We start from the raw sequence: 23,951 nt of genomic DNA, 5'->3' as shown, positions 1-23,951 counted from the left end.
GGGTGGGTGGGGGGTGGGGGGGTTATAGGGTGGTGTAAGTATTCGGAGGCTCAGCTGTTGCCAATCGATTTGCCTTGACAGTTCTTGACTTAACGTTCATCGGCTATTCCCTCCCTTTTATAATTTCATTCTATACTTTGTACAGCTTGCTTTTGCAAAATTTTGCACATTCCGCGTCTAATATAGAGGTCGATTCACCTATCTTTCATGAGGAAATGCATTTGAAGTTGATGTTGCGCATGTACGTGCTGCTAGTATTAGTGGACTCTTAGCACTTTAATGTAGAGTTTTATGGAAGGTGGTGAGTGAAAATGATTATTTAAGTAAGATAAATGATGGGATTTGTCATAGAATCTGATTTTATATCTTTTGTAAAGTAGAAGATGAAAAGAAATGCTGAAATTGGTATGTAGTGCGCGTAGAAGAAAAAAGAAAAAGAAATTGATTTTATGAAAATATTGAATAAAGTATTATTTTTCATAAGCATGAAGTTCTTTTTTCTTTTTAACGAGTATTGTCTATTTTAATATATATATATATATATATATATATATATATATATATATATATATATTATGTATGTTGAAATTAAGCTTTATTTTAACGATTACGTTTACGAATGAAAATTATTAAACAACACATCGACTTTAACGTCCAATACAAATTCAAATATACATTGTAAGAAAATGTTTTAAAAAAATATTAAATAAATAATTATAAAAACTTATATACGTAGAATGTCTATGACGAATGTTGTTGATTAAATTCTTTATTAAATTATGTATTTCTTTAATAAACGTAATTTTTATTTCAATTTTCTAAATTATTTAAAAGTCACTTAAAACTGAAGCTTAAACAATTTTTTTTATTTATTCATTCGAAATCCACATATAACAAATGTGTTCTACAATTGCTTTTATTATAATAATCGTCTTATTTAATATAATATTCGAAATAATTTCTTTGATGGCAAGAGTGATTAACGTTATTTTTTTTGTTTTTTAAATATACGGTTGTATGATATTTATTGATTACCGTACGAAGGAAAGAAGCAGAACGAGGAAAGTGTTGTTTGGCAACGTTGAATCGATTGTATAATGAAACGATGGCAAAATGTCCGTATTTGGCAAAGACAATGCATAAACTCTTGAAAGTGCAATTGCGCTAATAAAGTTACATGTATAATCCAATCGGTTATTTTACTCATTCATTATGTTCCTTCGGGTTTGGCATCTTTTAAATTAATCCTGTTGTTGGAAGCAAATGAATGAATCCGTAGCGAATGAAAATCACGAGTTAGACAAAAATCACCATAATTAGTTGATTATAATATTTTACATAATTTACATAGAAATTGATGTAAAGGAAGAACGACGAGTTAATTAAAATGTAAAAAGTTTTTAATTTTTCAAATTGAAAGAGAAAAACATAGTTAACCAGAGGATTAATCGGGGGATGAAAAATGAATTACATTTAATTACAAACTTAAATATTTTATATTTATTTGAAGGTCGTTAAGGACGTGGGAGGAATGGATGCTTCTAGCTACGTAAATATATCGAATAATGATATTTCCATAGATGCGTTACTACAATCATTTAAAATTGGAAAAAAAAAAGAATTAATTTTACAAATTACTTACGGAATATTTAATCGACAAACGCTTATTACATTTCCGGCTTTGCTTTATTGATTGTAATACCCGTATTCGATGTACTTTAACCTTACGATGAACTTGAATTTGTCGATAACCATCACCGACATTAAACGTGCCTCGTAGCAATTATATTCTATACATCATCGAGACGGTCGTATACATTATTTCATAAGATATTCATCTATCCGTTAAGCTCGGGACTTCGGGCAGTCGAAAAAGTGATGTAAAAAAATAAAATCCCTTTTCTACCTTCATTATGTCAATGTCATTCGAAAACTCGTAAACTCAAATCGAATATTAGTTTCGTACATTGGCAATTATGCGTAAGTAAATAAGGCTTCGGAAGATAGTCCTTGAAAATCCGTCGTCAACGCTTAGCCTAATTAAGAATAGGTAAGTGCAATTTCAAACTGTAAAATGCCTCCCTCCACCTTCAAAAGCCGAGTCAGGGACAATCGATCCCAGCGTCACTCCGAATAGAGGCATTTTCACGCTATCACGGATCATCGATTAATAAATACCGCTTGAGCGTCGATGCGGCAGCGTATCAATTAACCCGCTTTTCGCCTTTTATTTTCCCAGCAGTCCGACCAAAGGCAGCAGCAAACTCGAGATCCTGGCGGGCGTCAAGTCCCAGGTGGCTTCGTCGATGAGCGGTTGGCTCAGCGGCGGCATCTCTGGACTCAATCGCGGCGGGAGCGTACCAGCCGAGGCCGACCTCCAGCAGTCCGAGGCTTCCGAAGCGGCGACGCGGGATCTTTCAGCCACAGAACACGTAAAAGACGATGACGCAAGCAGGTGGGTCGCAGGGTACGTGACAGCGGCCAGCCGTACTCCGAGATTGTCTTCGACGGGCCGACAACTTTTCTCTCTCTTTCTCTATCTTTCTCTCTCTTTCTCTCTCTCTGCCGACCCACCCATTCACCCACTCACTCACTCACTCAGTCACTCACTCACTCTCTCACTCTCTCACCCTCTCACCCTCTCACCCTCTCTGCCTCTCGATAGCTCTTTCTTCAATCACTTAGTTGATTTTGCACCCTTCGTTTACAGTTTATTTTATTTATTTATTTATTTTTTCTACTCTTTTCAAGATCTTGATATTACGTATTCAATGAGCTTCTAAATTTATTTACATGTTACTTCCGTTTTTATATTTATTTGCTCCTTCACTCATATATTGTTGATTGTTTGATATGTTCCTCATATAGATAAGACTTGTACATATCGTATGAAGTATATATCTTACTTCTTAATGCACAAATTCATTAAAATTACACATAATTTGCTGCTCCTGTTTTTGAATTTTAGTCTATTGGTGTTTTATATAGATGGATTTTAATGAAAGAAATTTGTCAAATGTGCCTCTTATTTTTAGGTAAATTATTCGCTTTCTAATGAACTCTCGGATTACATTTTAACATTTTTGTTAAATTAAAAATAAACTCTCATTTATTTACATTAAATAAGCTTTTCTTAAGGGTTATGCTCTTTGAGAATTTCTTATATTTAATTTTCTTTCAAATTGTATGAATTTCATATTAACTTGAATAGATCAAGGCATATAAATAATAACTAATTTAACATTTCTAATTTAAAAACGCTTTGTACGAAATTTAAGAGACTAAAATTTAAGTATAACGCTTATGTATAATTAATGAGTAATTACAAGAAGAGAGTAGATTTAGTTTATTTAATTCCTGATTGAATGAAAATTCATTTATCATAAGCATTGTACGATTTCGAAAAATTGCGAAAACGTGTAAGCAATAATTACTTTTACAATACTTTATAGTTCATTTTTATAAAAATTTCACTCAAACAGGATATTCTCGTTTAAAACAATATTCTAACTATTTCTAAAGATTTTTGATAGCAATAAAATTTAATTCCATGCACCTACGGCTTATTACGATAAAATTTTTTTTTTTTTAACGGCTAGTGAAGTTTTTATAATTAAAGTCTATTTTTAGATGATCTTTATTTAGTATGCAAATTAGTTCGAAAGAAATTGTACTATATATTATCAATTTAATATTAATGGCAAATTTAAAAGTGCAAGCTTAGCTTTTCTCTTTAATATTCAGTAATTTGCAAGCAGCAGTTGTTACACGCTATAGTTATTGCAATAAAACAAGACTTCCTACAATACAATTAAGATTCTAATTTACGTTATCTCTTGCTCGACGAAAAATATCCACGCTATTTGTGGAGGGATCGTAAAGTTTAATAAGCCTGCTTCATTTGTGAAAAGCGTAAACGCTTTTTATAACTACCCTTTAAATCTTTAGTAGTATAGAATATTTTAAATAATTAAGAATTAGATGATACGGATTTTAAAGACGCGGTTTAATTGATGTCAAGCTATCGTGGCGAGCATAGCGATTCGACAATAAACAGTAAACAACTATCTAGGAAATATATCAAAAGAAAGAAATATTTTATATGTCACTCATTTATATTACCTTTCTATTTTATAAATTGACACCTGGAGATAAAAATATCATGTTTGACAATTACAAATATTACGAATTACAAATTACAGAACAATTGTAAAATTTCTTACCGAGAAAGCTTTTTTTAAACAATAGTATGAAAAAAAAGTACACGGATAGTTTATGTTTTGCAAATGTCTACTTATAACAATTCCTTTTATAGAAATGACTATTCAACTAGATTGTCGAGGGAAATTTCATAATTGATAATTTACTTAATGGTAAATTAAGAAAACAGAAAAAAAAAAAAAACTATTTTTTGTATCAAAATGAATTTTCTTGCATATAAGATAAACAATTTCTTGATATATGTATGATATTGTCATAATATTTTATAAAATTTTTATTATTTAAATAAATGTTATCTCGTTGTAAAGATTCTCGAATTATCTAATCGAAACGGCATTACTGTTTACTCAATTTTTTGTAATATAATATTTTCCTTTTCGGTACGAAATTTTCTCTACTATCAGCCAACTTTAATACGTATTCTCATATTCCGTAATGAAAGAAAATTACATCAAGAGAATTAAAATTTTTAATTATATGGACATAGATAAAATGACGACGTTTTATAATGAAGTTAGAAGTTTATTTATCGTATCTTGACTGGGCGATTCTACAGCAAATAAATAACATTAATTACGTATAAACGATAATTACGATGTCACTCAATTAAGCTCTCAATAGTCACTTACTAGAAATGAACACAATGAAAGTTTATTTAATATTATTCGGAATCTCACATTGATCTAATCTCTCAAAAATTGAAACTTTCTTTCAAAGTGTAACTAAATCACTGTGCTCTTTTCATTGAATTACATTAACTAATTTTCCTAATTCGGACGTTAATGATGATTAACAAATTTCATATTAATAAATATTCTAAATTATCGATAACTAAATCATTTTCTAATCCCTAAGAATTTCTATTTATACTCTTCATTCTCAATTGCATTTTATAATTACGATTTCGTGATTAGGCAACTCGAGATTGTATCGATATTTTAATAATTGAAATTTATCAGTAAAACAAAATATTATGTAACACGCGCATTTTTACAGTAAAAACAAAAGTCTTCAAGACTCTTAGTACACAATTATCTTTCGTTGTTTTTGTATTCAAACTTTTAAACGTAGTTCAACTCAAATAAGGTAAAAAATTTATAAAATATTCGTAAAGTAATAACGATATTACGTTAAAAAATATTCAGACTTTTTTTACGTCGATTTTCTAATTCTCATTTTCTTGTTTTTTATTGTTTTTATTTCCGATCATGCAACTTCAAATCTGTAAGAGAAAAGGTTGCAATACATTAGCCTGACATTTCAATGTTTTTTTCTTATGAAGAAAGCTTAAAAGAAAATCGCCGATATTTATAATACATATAATCTTAATAAATATTAAGTAACAACGTACACGTAATTACCATCTTTTGTTACATTAAGAATTGAGTTTCAAAAGAACATGAAGAAGATTTTTATCCATACAGAACTGCCTTGTTCCTTAAGCTTCAATAGTACTGCAAATTTTGTCAGACACTCAAGTATTCAATTAAAATTCTACAAATCGCCATTCTTTCTTATGATAAAATTTACACTTTTAGCTGGACTTGCTATTAATTATATATATATATATATATATATATATATATATATATATATATTAATAAGTGAGCTTTTTTTATATAGTTGACATCATGCTTATATCTATGTGTGTACGGATGCACGTGCAACTACACGATTTAGCATTTTTTTTTTTATATATTGGAAATAGACTAGATGCTCGTTGATTACTCATTGGCATTTGATGTTTTTAGTGCGACTGGCGGAGCAGATAGTGGCCCTGGAAGTCTCGGAGGTACGCCAACCGAAGATAAGGATGGTCAGCAGGCTTTCGGTGCTGGTAAGTTTATAGTCTTTTCGCGTTAATAATACTTTTTGTCGTTGAATTTTCAATTTTCTCCCAATTCCACGACTCGTATTATCAAATTTATCATAGAATTCACAAGTACTGTGAGAGAAAATTTTGTTAATCTTGATTAATCTTTGTGAAGATTATGTATGAAATAGAGTGAGAATCGAATTATAAAGCGTTTAAAGACTCATTTAATAAAATATTTGAATTTAATCCGTACAGCAGAATTTTCCTCTCGTATATTATTAGTAGTTGCGCACATTAAAATTTCTTTTAAATTAAACATTTTTAAGGGTATTTAGATATATACATATATATATATATATAGAAATAAAATGTATTAATCGCGTAATTTATCCTTCGTAATCGTTTATTATTTTATTATTTGTTGCAGTGTCGACGAAAGCACTCGCAGGTGCTAAAAGTTTGGGTGGATTTTTGTACAGCGCAGTGAACAAAGCTGGCAAATCCGTAGCTGTGGCTAGTGCTAAAATTAAGAAAACCGTTGAGGAAAACGTGAGTCTCTTTTTGTCCTTGTTGTTTTAATTGTCGTCCTACATTACACTTACGCTTATCGATATATGTTTTGTAATTTCTTTTAAGAATTAAGAGTATTCGAAAGTCGGAACTGTCTTCAACCATCGGTTGTATAAACCTTCGTATCGTTTTAAATTTACAAATGGATATTTACGTGAACTGTATCAACGGTATTAAAAAAAAAATCTTTAATAATCTTTAAAAAATATATTTAATAAACGATCTATGCCTTTTCTTATATTAGTTAGTCTCGTAATAAAAATTGATACCTTGTTTGGCAACTTTTTCATTTTCACATCGTCCACTCGGGAAATGATAGTCACAGGATATATAAAAACAAAAATTTAAATAGTAAAGAAAACTATATTAAAGTTCTAATTAAAGTCCCCATATATTTGTAGGTGATATGTTGTATATATTTTCCTTTGATGAAATATTGAATTATAATCATAGAAATTTTAATGCAGATTTTAATATAGATATTAATTTACTTTCTTAACATGTTCTTGTAAATATATAAATAAATGATCACACGAACATTCAATATGTCAATTCGTTGAATCGAATAAAAGTTTTATAAAATAATATTAGATTAGTATTTACAGTTATATTGAAATTTATCGCAATGCAATATAGATTATAATTAATTTGAAAAAATATTTATCTTTAAAATAACTTTTTTTTTTTTTTTTTTTTTTTTTTTTTTTTTTTTTTTTTTTTTATCAAAGCATATTTTTAGTTGTGTGAATTAACATTATGTCAAATCGAGTGAAAAGTTTACGGCTAACTAATGGGATGTAATTTATATTTTAAAAAGTTTTTCTTGTCAGTTCATTGTTATTTTTTAAAACGATACGTATTTTAAAATCGAATTTGAAAAATTTGTCAACGACATCTAATGTCAGAATATTCATTTTAGTATTTATTTAATACATTTTGTGTTAAGAAGTAAAAATTAACAAGTTAATTTTTAAACTTAATTAAGTATACAGTTGGATATATATTATAATTGTTATTATATAGATTGAATTATGTACATACACTATGACATCAACGAATTTTTAGTGTTAAATAAATACGAGATTTTTAAGCATGCGTATTTGATATTATTATATTTTATAATATTTATAATTAAAATATTCCGTAGCATAATTTAAGCACATCAATATATATATATATATATATATATATATATATATATATATATATATGTATATGTATATATAAATTATATAAATTTATCATGTATGTATGGTAAATCAAATGTATCAATATATACCGACGGATCGAGGCTACTTTAAAAATAATATTTATATTAACAATTTAATTTTTTTACTTCTTACTTATTCTTATTTAATTATGAGATTTATATAATCATAATATTCGTATACATAAGTAGACTGTGCACTTGTTTCGTTAAATAAAAAATGATTTTGTTTCGTGTACGCGTCAAATGTGCCCAATAAACACAATCGTCTGTATGTTTTATAAAGAATGTACATAGTATATAATTGTCATTAAAATTATCTGTATTGAGTTCAAATAATAATAATAAAGAAAACGTAACGAGTATAGAAGTTTGTCATTCTTAAAGTTAAAAGATTGAAAATAGAAGTAAAGTTTTTGGAAGGGAGATTGGGAGATAGTGGATGAGAAACTTGGAGAAAGGGTTATTATTACGCCGACTAGTAGTAAAATTTTTGAAGACCTTATAAGTACATTAAGAATTTCCTTTAAGCGACGGAAGTCTGGAAACCGGTTCATTAATTTTCGTTATAGTTGGTTCGAAATCGTCTGGCTACCGACTTTAGGTGCATTGAGTTCTTGGATTTTAGTTTAGTTGAAGATATATCGATGATATTTGTTCGCTTGTTGAGTTTCGTTCCCGGTTGATGAGTTGAAATGGAGTAGAAGACGAGGGAGGGCTGCATCGGAGTCGAGCTGATTTAGTGATATTCGAAATGAACTAATTGAACGAAAAGAGCATTCATAATTCAATTCTTCAGCTACTGAATTCACCGGCTTGGTTCGACTTGGCTCAGCACCGCCATCTCCTCTCCTTTTTCGACCCCGATGTTCAACTGGGCCGCGAAGCAGGAGGAAGGGGGCAGAGGCGTAGGTGAGACGACTGCCTAGAAAAGCGCCCTTACCCCCCCCCCCCGCACCGCCCCGCCCCAAGCGACCTTTTGCTTAGAGGTGACCCACGCTTCACCAGCATCGTAGCTATTACACGTATCCCTCCCTCTCCTCTACCATCCCTCCGCTTAACGTTGACAATTGAACTCCTTGTCCTTTGTTAGTTGCCAACCCTCGCAATAGGAAATAAAACAATTAATAAATTGTACTACAAAATGAGAACGTCGAATTAATCATCTTTATTAATTTTCATTTATTCTCCGATAATTCTGCGTCAATACAGTAGTAAAAGGTATGTTTTTACTGGCAGAAAACAAATTCTAGTGAATTTACGATAAGTAAATCTCATGCTACGTTTCTAATTTTTATTATTCTTACATTATTTAAAAATATCTGTATTTATTATGTGGATAGTATATTATACTTGCCAATTCGATATTTATAATTAAGAATTCATTTATATATTTGAAATAAAAAATGTAATTGTACATGGTAAGTATGAAGATAAAGTATTCATGTAGTTTCTAAAATCGTTAGTGCTAAACAGAAATTTTTTAATATTATTCTTCGTAGACTATTTTTTAATCAACAATTTCTATTAGAAAGTTAAACATTAAAGATTTATTTACATAATAAATATATTAACTTTTCAACACTATCAACTGAATATTAAATATAATCTATAATAATTTAATATTTTCTAAGCCATTAAATTTTATATCCTAATTTAATGATCTGTAATTGAAATCAATAATTGCTAACTTTGCTATTATAAAAGAAAACTGTAGTAATAATTCAGTTCAAATGATTTAAACAGATGTAAGTTGAAAATATATAGGTGTCATTATATAAAATCACAATATTTAATAAAATGTGATATTGCTATTATCCTGTTTATAAAAAAAAAAAAAAAAAAATGTAAATTTATCTAATTTATCCATGTATTATATATTATTATAACTTTATAATAATATCCAATAATTTTCTTTGATATAAATATATAATAATCAATAATTTTACGTTATGATTAGTATTGAGAAAAATTGAATTGATTTGTTCGTAAAATTTCTAATACGAGTTATAATTAGTAATCTTAAAATTGGGAATATTTTTGAAAAAATTATTGACGCGTTCAGCTTCTTTAATTAAATCCATCTTTAAAAGAAAGAAAAAAAAATACATAGTTGTATAATCGTTGTGTTTGTAAAAGTTTATATTTATTACTTTGTAAAATATGAATCGAATCATTTAGTTAAGTTCTTAAAAGTTGATTTTATAATTTGTATAACTTTTATGATCTAATGTTAGCCAATGAATGCATTAATTTTATAATGGAATAGATGTTTACGTATTGAAATTAAAATGAATTATAATTTAGAGTAAATATCAGTGATATCGTTCAAATAATTGACTAATAAAATTTTGCGTTAAAATCTTAGATGTTGCTTATAACTGTAGAATTTTTTATTGCGATTTTGTATTTATTGATTTTAAAAAATAAATACGCTTCTGATATTGAAAAATTTAATATATATTGAATATAAATTTAATAATTTATTAGTATCAAATGACATGTAAAAATATGGAAATATCGATGACAATTTTATGTTTATTATCAAATTCATAGTCCTTTATATTATCGAATAAAAAACAAAAAACAAAAAAAAAAAAAAAAAAAAAACAACAACAACAACAACAACAACAACAACAACAACAACAACAACAACAACAACAACAAACCTACAAAAGTATAAGAAAATTCATTAATATATTTTATTTTTAATGCTTATTACGATTGTATAAATAATGAATAAAACAAGTCCAAATATACATATTGTGCAGTATAAACAAAGAAATTTCACGCACTTTTAATCATAAAATCGGCATTTATAATTTAATAAATTATCGTGACTTGTTTCGATTCTTTCTCAACTATATTTATAATTATCTTGATTAAAAATTAAACTCTGTTTGCACTATGTATTGGATTTTATTTTAGAGCATTATATCGTTGCATTGAAAAAAAAAAATAAGAAGAAAAATTAAATAATTTAATGGTTTTACAAGAGAGATTTGATGATTTGACTCGGAAATCATCCTATTTAAAATTTAATTTCTAACCAGAGAATCCTAAAAATGAACAGCTACACTATAGCTCACCAATCCTTATGCACAGCTGTCTTATCGTGTTGGAAATGAGGGTTATATTCTGGCACTGCATGCAGTAAGGATGAAAACGAGGTCTAGTTTATCAACTACGAGTCGTTAGCTGCAATGTGATCGCGGCCAGTGCTGCCGAAGAATAGGGACAGTTAGTATTGATCCACGAGAAACGGAAAACGAGTTGAACAGAGAAAGGAAAGAGGGATAGATAGATAAATAGATAGATAGAGAGAGAGAGAGAGATACTTACAATGAAGGAATGAGAAAAGATAATTCACTTTTATAATGTGTATTGTCTATTAATATTATTAAACTATGTACACATAAAGAGGCACACAAATGTAAAAAATTCTGGAATTATATGACTTATGTTTACTATGAAATTTTAATGAGTTTTGTCATTTGGCTAATCAAAAACTATAATTCATTGATCAGTTCCAAAGACTTTTTGCACTTTCAAGTAGTTTTTTTTTTTTTTTTTTTTTTTTTTTTTTTTATAATAATATTTGATAAAGTGAAATTCTTCCTGAATGAATGTAAATGGAAGAAGCAAATTTCTTTTTCACAATATCTTTCTACTATCTTTGGAAGGCAATAACCAAGGAAAATGCTTAAAGATATCCGCAAGTGAATAAAAGCTTTTACATTCAAGTCTTAGTTGACAAAACGTACAGTTTAATTTTATTTGTGATTATTTAATTCTTATAATACGTATAAGTAGCAATATAAATAAATTATTCTATAAAATTAAAGTTGCAATATAGTATGAGCACAGTTGCTTTTAATAAGAACATCGTATTGTAGCTTAAATTTAAGGTTGCCACTTCGTTATTGTATATTTTCGCTAAATATGTGAAATTTATATCGGATTGACACGCGGAGTTACCATTAAAGGTCACCACAACCTTCTTTTGCGGAATCCCGAAGATGTGCCAAAATCAATATAATTTTTCATATTGCATCTACACTCTCTGCAATTTTTGTTCGATAAATATTTATATTACCGCTGATGATAAATATTCATCCAGGTATACGATACATCTTAAGTACGCCATGATACGTTCATGTTTTACAATAATACCGAGAATTTACGAAGATACCTTGTGAAGAATTTCTTGTAACATTTTTAGAAACTATACAATATGCCGACAGATTTATCACATCAAAATTCTCATTTTTTTCGTATTTTACTATCTTTACCAATTTACCAAATAACTAAACTAATTTACTTAAATTTAAAAATACAGAATAAATCGAGCTATCCTGTTTGATCAAGTAAATTGCCAAGAAATATGAGCTATTATTTAAATAATTAAATAGTGCAATTATTCTAGAGACACATAAAACGAGAATAGCATAATCCTTTATCTAAACCGACCTACTTTAGGAAAAACTATAAAACATTTTTAATATTATTCGTACATTATTCTATAATATAGTTTTAGATAGAGAAAATTAAGTAAATTATAATAGGCGTGGATGACAAGATAATAACTATTTCAAACGATATCTAAATGCGATAGAATCGTCCTTTGTACTTAGCCATTAGGAATGGCAATGCTTTTGTATAAGATATTAATAATATTTAGGAAAGTTTAAGGACAAAATAGAACTTAAGGGGAGCAGATATTACAGCACTCATATTTACATTACGTAGGATGGGGTTAACGTGCAAGGTAATTTGCGTAGAAAGTATTAATGAAAAGGTATATTTAATAGAGTGAAAAGATGATATGAAAAGAGGAATAAGTAGCTTTTGACATTGGATTATAAATGAGATTGTTAAGAAATTTTGTCCTTCAGTATACAAGCTAAAGAAATTATAATTGGAAATATTGAAATGTGATGAAAAATTGATAGTTGCCTTACGTTTGTATTATTGCAATGAGACTCAAATATTAGTAGATTTTCCTATATTTAATATATTTAATATTCTGATTTCATCGTTTACTAATTATTGAAAACAAGATTTTTATATTAATCCGTAAATTATGAATTATAGATTTCATTTAATAGTAATAATGGCATCTGAAGTATATCGAGAGCTTTTTATTTGCCTTTCCCATAAATTATAATAGATGTCATTTCATTACGAAATTTCTACATTTTATTAAGCGCAATGAAGTGAGAATTAGAATCACTTTAATTACAAGAGCATTAATCTTTTCTTCGGTATTTCAAAAAAATTTATTGCAAAAACTCCTGTTTTCTTATAATTAAATATACCTAATTATACGAAATAAAATAATCTTTTTGTATAATATTTCTTATGTAACTTAAATTTTTAATTTGCTTTCTCTTTACTTGTATCGAGTATAAAACTTGTATTGAGTATAATATCTTTATATATTATCTATATATCTTTTTATTAAACCTTTTTCCGAATATTGTTGTGTGCAATTTTAATATCAATTTTCTTGTCGTTGTGAAATTCATTTAAGCAGACAATAGTTTTGTAATAAATCTATTCTGAACTCCATTTAAAAATAAAGGTTTGCAATATTTTCTCTTATTAAATATGTAACATTCGAAAAGTATGATTGAATTTTTTTATCAATTTTTTATGAACTGTAATATTAAATTTTCTTCATCATTTTTAGAATACGAATTTTTAATTAATTAATTTATTTATTTAGTGAATTAATTTTCGATATGTTTTAATAAATTCCGAAAAAACAATAATTATGTTATCTACCTCTAATCTATGGCCTTTTAAAATTTTTATCTTGTTTATAGGTCTAAACCATACGATGAATATATTTAATTATCGGACAACGAACGCTACGCTGACGTTATAAAAATTAATTCTTCAATGTGTAAAATCAAGACTCGTCGAATCTGATTCAATACGATTATCTGGAAAATACATATTTTCAATCGATATTAAAAATATTATAGATGCATTTTTATATAGAATCTAAATTTTCGAAAAGCATTACATTTACTTTTCATCATGTTTGCCTCATCTTTATTTTAACTGCTAAGATATAAAATCTTCAGCTTTTTTTATTTTTTTTTTTTTTTTTTTTTACAACACAACTTTAAATTTAGCATTTAGCATTTATGTAAATTTTATTTTACATGTTTAGTAAAAGTTAAAATTATTATCCAACATTTTTCGAAATTTCATCATAAATTATATACCAATAGCTCTAAGTAATAAAATACAAATTAGTTTATTTCTTAGCGTGCAATTACTATTTGCATGATTTATTTGCTTACTTATGTTGATGAGAAATTTTTTTTTTTTTCAATTTCAAAGTACTTTTATACGATAATTCCTACACCAAGAATATCTCACCTTTTTGAATTATTAAATAATTTTCATTGTTATTAAGACAATAAGCAATAGCAATATCTATTAAAAGCTATATTTAAAAAAATCTCACTATTATTAAAAGAAGATAAAGCATATGTATATGTAAGTTTACTTGTAACTAATTGTACTTATTTTATAAATATATATTGAATTAATTTACATTTATCTATTTGCACAATAACAACTGAATAAGCGAAACTTTTTTTAATTTCATGATCGTACACATATATAAATCCAACATATCATCAACAATAATGAAACGACTGCATAACACACACGTACGAGGACACCTTAGGTGAATAATCAGGTAAATTAATAATATATGTAATTGTTGGTGCTTATCATGTTTTTGTCTTATGGTCTTCATATTTATGGCATTTGCGACTAAGCCATTCTATACGTCGCATAAAGCTTTTCGCTTGCAGTCAAACACAAAAATGTGTTAGCATATGATTGCGTCGTCTCAGAGATCAATCATAATAAAATATAAGCAAAACCTAATGCCCCCCCCCGCCGCACCCCCGCACCCCGTCCCTCTTTATTCGCCGAATGACGCTCGTGCATAAGCGCATGTGCGTAGGAGCTTTTACGTTCACGCATTTGAAACGTAATTTTTAATCGAGACAAAATAATATTTTTCCTCCGCTTCTCTTGTTCTTGATTTTCATTTCTATTGTTCTATATTCTACTTTAAATCATCAACATTGGAGGAATTTGTTTGATAATTTTAAATGAAAGTCTAGTATTTTTATGAAATAGTTTGATATTCATTTTAAAAATTATACGTTAGAATTGCCTTAAGGATGTTACGAGTATAATTTGTATCCGCAGACAGAAGTAATTTCCATAAGCCAAAGTAAAAATAAATAATTAAATTATTCGTTATCCAATTAATTCAAGATGTATCATGCTATTTACTATTATTATATTTAATTTAACACTGCAAATTACGATTGCACTATATTATAAATACATTATTAATTTAATTGGTACGAGGGTTTGCATTAAAGGAAAAGTTAAATCGGAGCTCCAAAAGGAGTAAAGTGTATTTTCCTTTTTTTTGTTTTTTTTTTCAAAAAAGGTCCTTCTGTTTTTGAAAATATTACTTTATTAATATAAATTAACTATATTCATGTATTTTCCTTTTGGCCGAGATTTTAGTAAAGAACTGAAATAAATATTTACAAATCTATTGTAAATCAATAAAGCTTAAAACATTCTATCATTAGAATACTCATTATAACGATGATGATTAAATTATACAATTAAATATTATAAATGTTATAAATATAAATTCGTGTAGTTTAGGAAGTACAGTTGTCTTAAAATAATTCAATTAATGTGAACGAAATGTATTATAATAGTTTGTATTTAAATAAATTGTTATTCATCGATAAAAATGTAATAAATTTTTGCTTGCTTACTAACTCGAAGGTAATAAAATCTTATATATCGTAATGTTTTATTGTCGTATATAACACATAACAATAAACTTGAATAAAATCAACATATACCATTTTCGTAAAATCAATTGATATTATTCTATTCATTCTTCGGAGAACAGGTATTTGTTAGATTTTTGTATGAATATTTATCTTAAAATTTATTTAATATCGTTGAAAAGACGTTTTCACATATTTTCGGCATGCAGCTTCAGTTAGCAAGAATTTATATTACGAAAGTTAATATTTCATACATAAACGTAAAAACATATATATAGATTTTTTCTATTGGTTTTTGATTTGGTATGCTATTATATAAAGAGCTGTAATATTAATCAGCTCTAACTAAAATAAAATGTATTTTGAATAGTAAATTGAATAAATTGACATTCTTTGGTTAAATGGATTCTAAAAATGTTGGTAAAAGTAGAACACGAAACATAATGGAGAACCTCGGAGAAATAGCTCGTGCCAATGAGAATAAAGTGCACATGGCTAAACATATAAATATTTCGTTTATCGGAAATAAACACTCGAGATTATAAAACAAATACAATTCAAGAATTTCAATCGGACTCTTCATAATTTATAATTCCTTTTCTAATTTAACTGTTGAAAATTTCCAATTTCCAATCGCTTTAACATTTCATATATTAAGGAAATAAAATTCATTTGATAAATTAAAGAAATAACAAAATATTTAATAATAATATTTTTGTAATTTTTAAAAAAATTTAAATAAATAATAGCGCTGTTTAATCAAGTAATTTTAATTATTTTTCTATATTACAATTTTATAATTAGATCTTTATAATTTTCAAAATATTATGATGATTTCACTTACAATCAATATAGTATAATAATATTGGACTGAAAACATTTATTTCAAAAGTCGACTCGTATTCTTTGATAAATTATCAAAATGTTTTTAACATTAAAAAAAAAGTCTTATTTGTTATTAAATATAATATGGTTTACTATATTATATGAAATATATACTATACTATACTATATGAAACACTTTGTTATTTTTAGATTAATTTAGAAAACAACATATTTTGCTTCATTTACTTGACAGATATTTTTATTCAAAGTTTCACTTTGTATAACATACAATCACATAGATTATATGAAAGAAAAAAATTTGTACTACATCGTTTTGAAATTGACTTTAGGAGAGACAAACAGGAAGGAAATGCATTTCTCTAAATGAAGAATTTTTCTTTATTAATTTCAACAATCTTTGTGCTTTATTATCTTTAGTTTGCGATGTCCCCTATAAGACAGATTACGTATAAATACTGATTTATATAAATAAATTATATATATATATATATATATATATATATATATATATATATATATATATATGCCATTCCTGATACTTAATATATATTTAAACTTGACTTTAAAACACTTATAGTTGCTAAATTATTATTTAGTTGTAATTTTAAAAATGAAAAACGAAGTTTAATACATATCTTTTATATTTTATATTGAGTATTATGAAAGTCAATACAAATTATAAACCCTTCGATTCGGATTTTACATATTATATTGATAAAAGTACATAAAATTTATCGTAAACGATAGCTTATTGATATTAACAATTATTACAATAATAATAAAATATTTTATTATATACAATATATATATATATATATATATTTTTTTTTTTATTGTAATAAAATGTATTATTAATTTTAATTTATTTTTATGTATTTTTTTTATTATACTATAAATTCAAGCAAACTATGTAAGTCTTTTATTAAAAGAAAAAAAAAAAAGTCATTTATAAAGTAGCAAACTTTTAGGATAAACATAGAATTTCATTTCTTTTCTTTTATAGTTTGACGTAAGAATTTTTATACTCCATTGTTAAATTTTAAACTGTAAAAATATTACATGAAAATGTTATAATTAGAAAAGAAAACAATTTATTTCTTCAGAAATTAATATTTTTAAAATAAAGTAAAATACGATATCATAATAAAAGTAAATTATAATTTTTACGTGATTTCTATTCTCTTGCTTTAATCGCATAGACTAATATTTATATTTTTTATCGTGCTTTAGGAATTATGTATATTTAAATTTTTAGCTAAATAAATAGATAATCTCGTTTTCAAGCAAATTTACAAAGATTCAAGTATTAAAATTTTTGAAAATATTATAAACTTATAAATATTTTAACAAAAATAATGCTATTAAAGGCAGAATGAAATAGTGTTTTAAATTTATATTATTGAATTGCGAATTGTGTTGATCCTTCATTATAGAATGATTAAATTATAATATATATATATATATATATATATATATATAAGTGTACGAATTAAATTTATTAATTATTAATCATTCTTTTATATAATTACATTCATACGTTTAGTATCTAAATAAAGTAAAGAAAGAAAATTTTGAGAAGAATGCACTTAATATGATACTTTTTATTTAATTATATATATACTTTTATTAAAGTAATATTAATTATGTTAGTTAATTAATACAGTTCAGGGGTAATGATAAATGATGAATTAGAATGTGAATGTCGGTCGGAGAGCTGTAAATAAATTGAAAAATAAAGTTCCAAAACCAAATAATTAAGATAAGTGTACAAGTATAAAGTTTTAATTGTCAATAATGGTTGGTAGGAATTATAGCTCTTGGAAGAGCTAATTTACTAATTTCCTGTTGGTAAGGTCGGGCGGGTGACATTGCGAGAAATTGAAAGCATAAACCTCGTAAACGATGAAGCGAATTCATCGATGACTGTCTGGCTCTTGGCACCAAGTGACGTCACGCGGTTACCTATCCAGTGTATCATCATGTAGGTCAGGACGGCCCGAGTTTTTTTTTTTGACCCACATTCGCAAGCCACGAGCTTTGAGCTAAGCATTTCACCTGCTCACTTTCCACCTTCCATTGATCCCCCCCCCTCCCCACCTTGTCAAAACCGCGGATCTACGAGCTTGATTTCCGAATTTGTTTTGGTATAGAGATATTAGTGAGTCTGGAGCTGCAGCCTGGACCGATGGCAATTCATGCGAGTGTATATTATTGGCTGACGCTTCGTTGCGCAGCCGAATTGAAAATTATTGAATTGAACCGGAGTTATATGAAATTTCGTAAGCTGATTGCGTGTTTTCATCGCCGCTATCGGTACCATTGTCCAAACGGACAATATTGTCAATCCATTGTGTTGTCGAGTGGATGAAAGCGAGTGTAAATTTCATTGGGAAGCAGTTTTGGCGTGACGTCCTATTACTTTATTATTGATATTTAATTTTGAATATGGACATTAAAAAGAGCAGAAAGCTTAGAATTTACGGAACAATATAGGACGTTTAGTAATTGAAAAGGACAATTCAGCTGGACGAATGAAAATTTCTAAAACTTTTTGGGAATTCAAACTGCGTTGTTTTTTTTTTTTTTTTTTTTTTTTTTTTTTTTAATTAAAACATATTGGTAGATGCGATTAGAATATTCTTTACTAATAAAACGTATCGATCAATCAATATTTGATTGATTTATCCAGTATTTTTTTCCTATAATCGGTAAATAGTCGTGTAAACGTATGTGGTAGGAAATATTAGTAAGTCCATTACTATTTTCGGATGGATACTGTATTTATATAATGCCCGCTTTTAATAAATAATAACAGTTTCAGACATATCTAACCTTATAAACGAGTTAAGTAATAAAGTTACCAACACATTAAATATTTAATGCCTGTCTAGTGTATGATGTTCGAATGTTTTAAACTATTTTTATTCAACTGGTAAATTCGTAAATTTCTGTCATTAATTCATCTTACGTTTTTTTGATATACAACTAGCTATAATTAAAGAAAGTGAGATTATAAAATTAAATTTATAATTAAAAAAAAAATTGCTTTCAAGTTGTAATATTATTATTTGTCATATTATTAGCCTATCATATTATTTATAAGATCGTTTCTCTGAAGTTTATTCATTGGAATAATTATCATGTTTCTCAAACAAAATAAAGTATATCGAGCAAGAAGAATATTGTTTATTTAACGGAGTGAAGTAAACACGTAAAAAAAAGAATAAATTTTAAATATAATTGGCATAGCATATAATATTGGGAATGAAATATACCTAAATATAATAATATACCGTGGCAATGGAAAATTTTGTTGAACATTTTAATGATAACGAAATAATTTGCCAAAAAATTGGATAATTATTTTTTTGTAACTTTTGTTTATTGAATTTAAATTTACATTCAAGTTTTGTTGCATATTTACGTTCTAATATAACATTGCGAAAGCCTGTAACAATGAGCGTTTATTTTTCTTATATCCTATTTTTTTTAATACATGTAGTGAAATGGAAAGAAAATATGAGTAACGTCATTGCATGAAATCGGCTTTTCTTGACTTCGTGCTTTATCCATATTCTATTTATGTGGTTTTCTTGTTATTTTTCTTCATCTCAACTAATGTTGCTTACGTGACTCTTTATTATCTAATTATCTTGTACAACTATAATAACGACCATGATTTGTTTCTTTTTTTCTTTCTTTTTTTTTCAATGCCGTCATTACTAGATTTATATGGAACAGGACATACGTCAGGTAAGCAGTGGCTCTTTTTTCTAAGTTATCTCCAAGTTTTCCGACGTCTTTTTCAATTGCCTTCTTGTCGTCATTATCTTAAATTGCGCTACAGAACAAACAACTCGAACTGGGTTAAACTGCCTCTCCTCATCTTTTTTCCTCCTTTTACTCTGTTGATTTTTCTAAAAGCTTACATTTTATATAAAATTGACGAGCTCATCATTATTATTATTATTCTTATACATCGATAAAAAAAATTCTATAAATTTTTTATCTTGAAATTATCATGTTCTTTTACATGAAATCGTAATTATTTACATAATAGAGACTAGTTACCAAGACATAGAATTCTAGAATATTATAGAGTATGATATATGTAGTGCGGGAATTGAGAATTGACGGGTACGAGTAATTATATTCGCCATGAATGAAGTTTACACCTTAAAAGCAATTTGTTAATCATAAACATACGATTAATTATCCAAAATGTAAATTATTCAGATTAATAGCGTTCGTACCAATAAAATCAACAATAGTTAAGATTAGATCGGTTATGTAACTTTTAATAAAGGATTTAACAATATAATAAAATACATACAAGAGGATAACAAAAATTTGCTCATTATCGCATATCAATCAAACCTTTTGTTCAACAATTTGTTCATTTTTAATGATATGCCATTTAAATTTGGGTTGCTCGCATTGTTATTACATGGATTATAATATTTACAATTGAATTTAATACTTATAAATAGATGTTTTAATAATGTTAGGGGAGCGGAAATTAATTTTTTAATGACATCGAAATGTAGCCTTAACAAATACATTTCAAATAAAATTATTAGCCGTTTCGATAGCTTCCTCTATGAAAATTTTCAAATTGGCCGAAATCTAATAATAATCGATTGCATTGCCGCAAGCCGCAAGTCGCAAGCCGCAAGCCGCAAGTTGTATCGACTAAAGTGACAATACAAGTTAAACAAGGAAAAATAAAAACCGAACACGAAATTTTAACTAAATGAAGACTGCAGCTTGAATTGTTATAGACGCAACAGGAGCTCGTCTAATTCAGAGAAAATCCTATACCCACACCACTACGCAATACTCTACATCTATACATGCGTGTAGAATATCATGTTTCCCTTATAATTGGATATGCGCGTCCCGTGGTATCTCCAAAGTTGTCACGAAGGGATTTACGAGGGCATACTTTACAATGTTTCTCAATCGCTTCAATAGTAATGAAAAAATTTATTGGTTATTAGTTTGGATTATTGCTCCTTAATGTATGTGATATTCGTGTACTCAGTACAAACAAGCAAACAAACAAACAAACAAACAAACAAACAAACCAATACACGTTACGAGTAATGTAAGATAGATAAATTAAGTATAGGATGGAAATTAGTTTTATAAAATGTATGATTATTTTAAAATAATTGCTAATAATACATTTTATTTGATCGAAAAAGGAAAATACATTTTTAAAAAAATATGCGAAAGTCAACAAGAGAAAAATAATATATATATATATATATATATGAGATATAAATAGAAAGGATTTATTATTACGCCATTTCAGTGTTTTTATCAAAATGATATATACTATATATTATATTTTCTTATCCCCCCCTCTCTCTCACTCCCTGTCCATCTACATCTCCCTCTCCCTCACCCTTTTTCTTTTGAATCAATAAATGAATGTTTCTCTTCTCAAAGTTCGTCTTTTTCCATCTATATAAAATAAAATAAATATTTTTAAAAAGTATTTTAAATAAGTTTTCGTGTCTCACATTAAGTAGCAAAATTTTCTTCACCTAAAAATTAGAAAATTCTATCAATCGAAATGATTATAGATAAAATAATATTGCGTCTATTTTTCGTTTCACTGAAACGTAATTCAACATATACATTCTTTTACTCAATAAAAATAAAAATAAAAAGTTATATGTTCATAAATAATAATTATCTAAGAAAAGATTTCTGTTGGGAAAAGATTCCGAATGGGCCTATTCCATTAATTTTACTAATAAATATCAGAAAGCTTTACTTTAATATCAGAAAAAACGTACGTAAGGAATAAAACATTTAATATATTAAATTTTGGCGTGTTAATGATAAAAAAAAAAAAAAAAAAATAATGCATAAATCTATAAAACTTCTTGTAACTTTACATATAATTTTTATATTGATTTATACTTTTCAAATGTACCTATATTCCCATCAAATCCATAAACTCGATTTATAAACTCGATCGATCAACTTATTCATATTATCGTGTTTCCGATACAACGTTTCAGAATTTATCTCAATTAAACATAAACTGTATTATGATCGTTTGGCATGAATGTGAGTATCGTTTTAATTGTGTTGGTAATGATCGCTTCCTTGTCATAATATTTAATTTATATTTAGGCCTTTGCGATAAATTAATTACCATTAGATAGTACATGCATTATAAAACAATCGACTATTAGCCATGTATTTATTTATGTTTTTCTTCCTTTAAATTAAATGTCGTTATCAAAGAATACAATTAATTACTATTTTTGCTGGGTGATGAATATAGTCATATTTTTATAAGTTAATTCGAAATTACTAAAATCGTGATAAATCTATTTTCTTTTTACTATATTGTAATACGCAATTGTAATAATCAAAGCTTTATGCAATAGTATGTGATATTAATGAATTTTTTTTATTTAATTTATATTAAAGTGTAAATGAACAATGATGGGCTATATTTTTATATTTTTCAAACATATGATATTCATAGTTCAAATTAGTAAGATATCGAAAATATAGATTATCGACAAAGTTGATTGAACCGTCGATAATTTCATTACGTAAGATGAGCCATTAATTTTGTCGCTTAAATTTTGAACAATGATAACTTCGAACATTGCTCAATTATCAAATGAACTAGAAATTAAGCTTTATACAATATACATATATTTATATTAGATAATTTAATAATAATGATAAATAGAATACTTTTGCATAATGTAAATAATAAAAGAATTGTGAATTATATTATTATTATTAACAGGTATAATATCATTCGGCTAACGTATATTGTTTATAATAAATTCATATTAATATAAATTTCTCATAAATTCTATATGACAAAATTAATGTGACGACCTCTTTGTACGCAAAATATTTTTTATTTATTTTTTTCTCCTTGTAAAAAATGTAAATATACTATATACTGTAATAGTAAATAACCATACGAAATATCACTATCAAAAAATATTTTTCCATCTAATTTTCTTAGTTAATATTATAAACATTTTTGTTCTGCGCTGACAATAGAAATTATACTAACTAAAAGCTCGAATTACAATGTTAAATTTCGTTTAAACACTCGTAATTTATTAAGATTTCCTTAAAATAAATTTGACCGTGTATATATTATTTAATGATTAAAAAAAAAAAAAAAAAAAAAAAAAAAAATTGAGTTACCACATTATGGTATTTTTTGACAAATTACCAAATATTGTTGGATCAGAGGTGAAATAAATATTTTATTGACATTGTATCTGATCAAAAAAAAAAAAAAAAAAATTAATGAATCCCTCCTTAAGCATTTGTAAACTAATTTGATGAATAAAATTAATCGTATAGATTTTCATTATAAAAATTAATATAAGAGAATTTCTGTTTTTTGTTTTAAATTCTAATCCTACTCTAATTAATAATT

General features: G+C 26.6%; 1 protein-coding gene across 6 annotated transcripts in view; it reads left to right on the top strand.

Moving 5' to 3' along the window:
- Sap47 (Synapse-associated protein 47kD) overlaps nucleotides 1-23,951 on the top strand; it is a 40,780-nt gene that overhangs the window by 4,949 nt on the left and 11,880 nt on the right. For 3 of the 6 annotated variants that reach the window (XM_011504767.1, XM_011504762.1, XM_011504766.1), the window contains exons 2-5: nucleotides 2,240-2,467; nucleotides 5,973-6,058; nucleotides 6,465-6,586; nucleotides 14,521-14,532. In XM_011504767.1, the coding sequence (XP_011503069.1) occupies nucleotides 2,240-2,467; nucleotides 5,973-6,058; nucleotides 6,465-6,586; nucleotides 14,521-14,532 (448 nt within the window). The remainder of the gene's footprint in view (nucleotides 1-2,239; nucleotides 2,468-5,972; nucleotides 6,059-6,464; nucleotides 6,587-14,520; nucleotides 14,533-23,951) is intronic. The other 3 variants (XM_011504763.1, XM_011504765.1, XM_011504764.1) reach the window with 3 other exon arrangements.

The sequence above is a fragment of the Ceratosolen solmsi genome, unplaced genomic scaffold (genome assembly GCF_000503995.2).
Source record: "Ceratosolen solmsi marchali unplaced genomic scaffold, CerSol_1.0 scaffold70, whole genome shotgun sequence".
NCBI lineage: Eukaryota > Metazoa > Arthropoda > Insecta > Hymenoptera > Agaonidae > Ceratosolen > Ceratosolen solmsi.
Note: the sequence above shows the minus strand (reverse complement) of the source record. Positions and strands in the feature narration are given on the sequence as shown.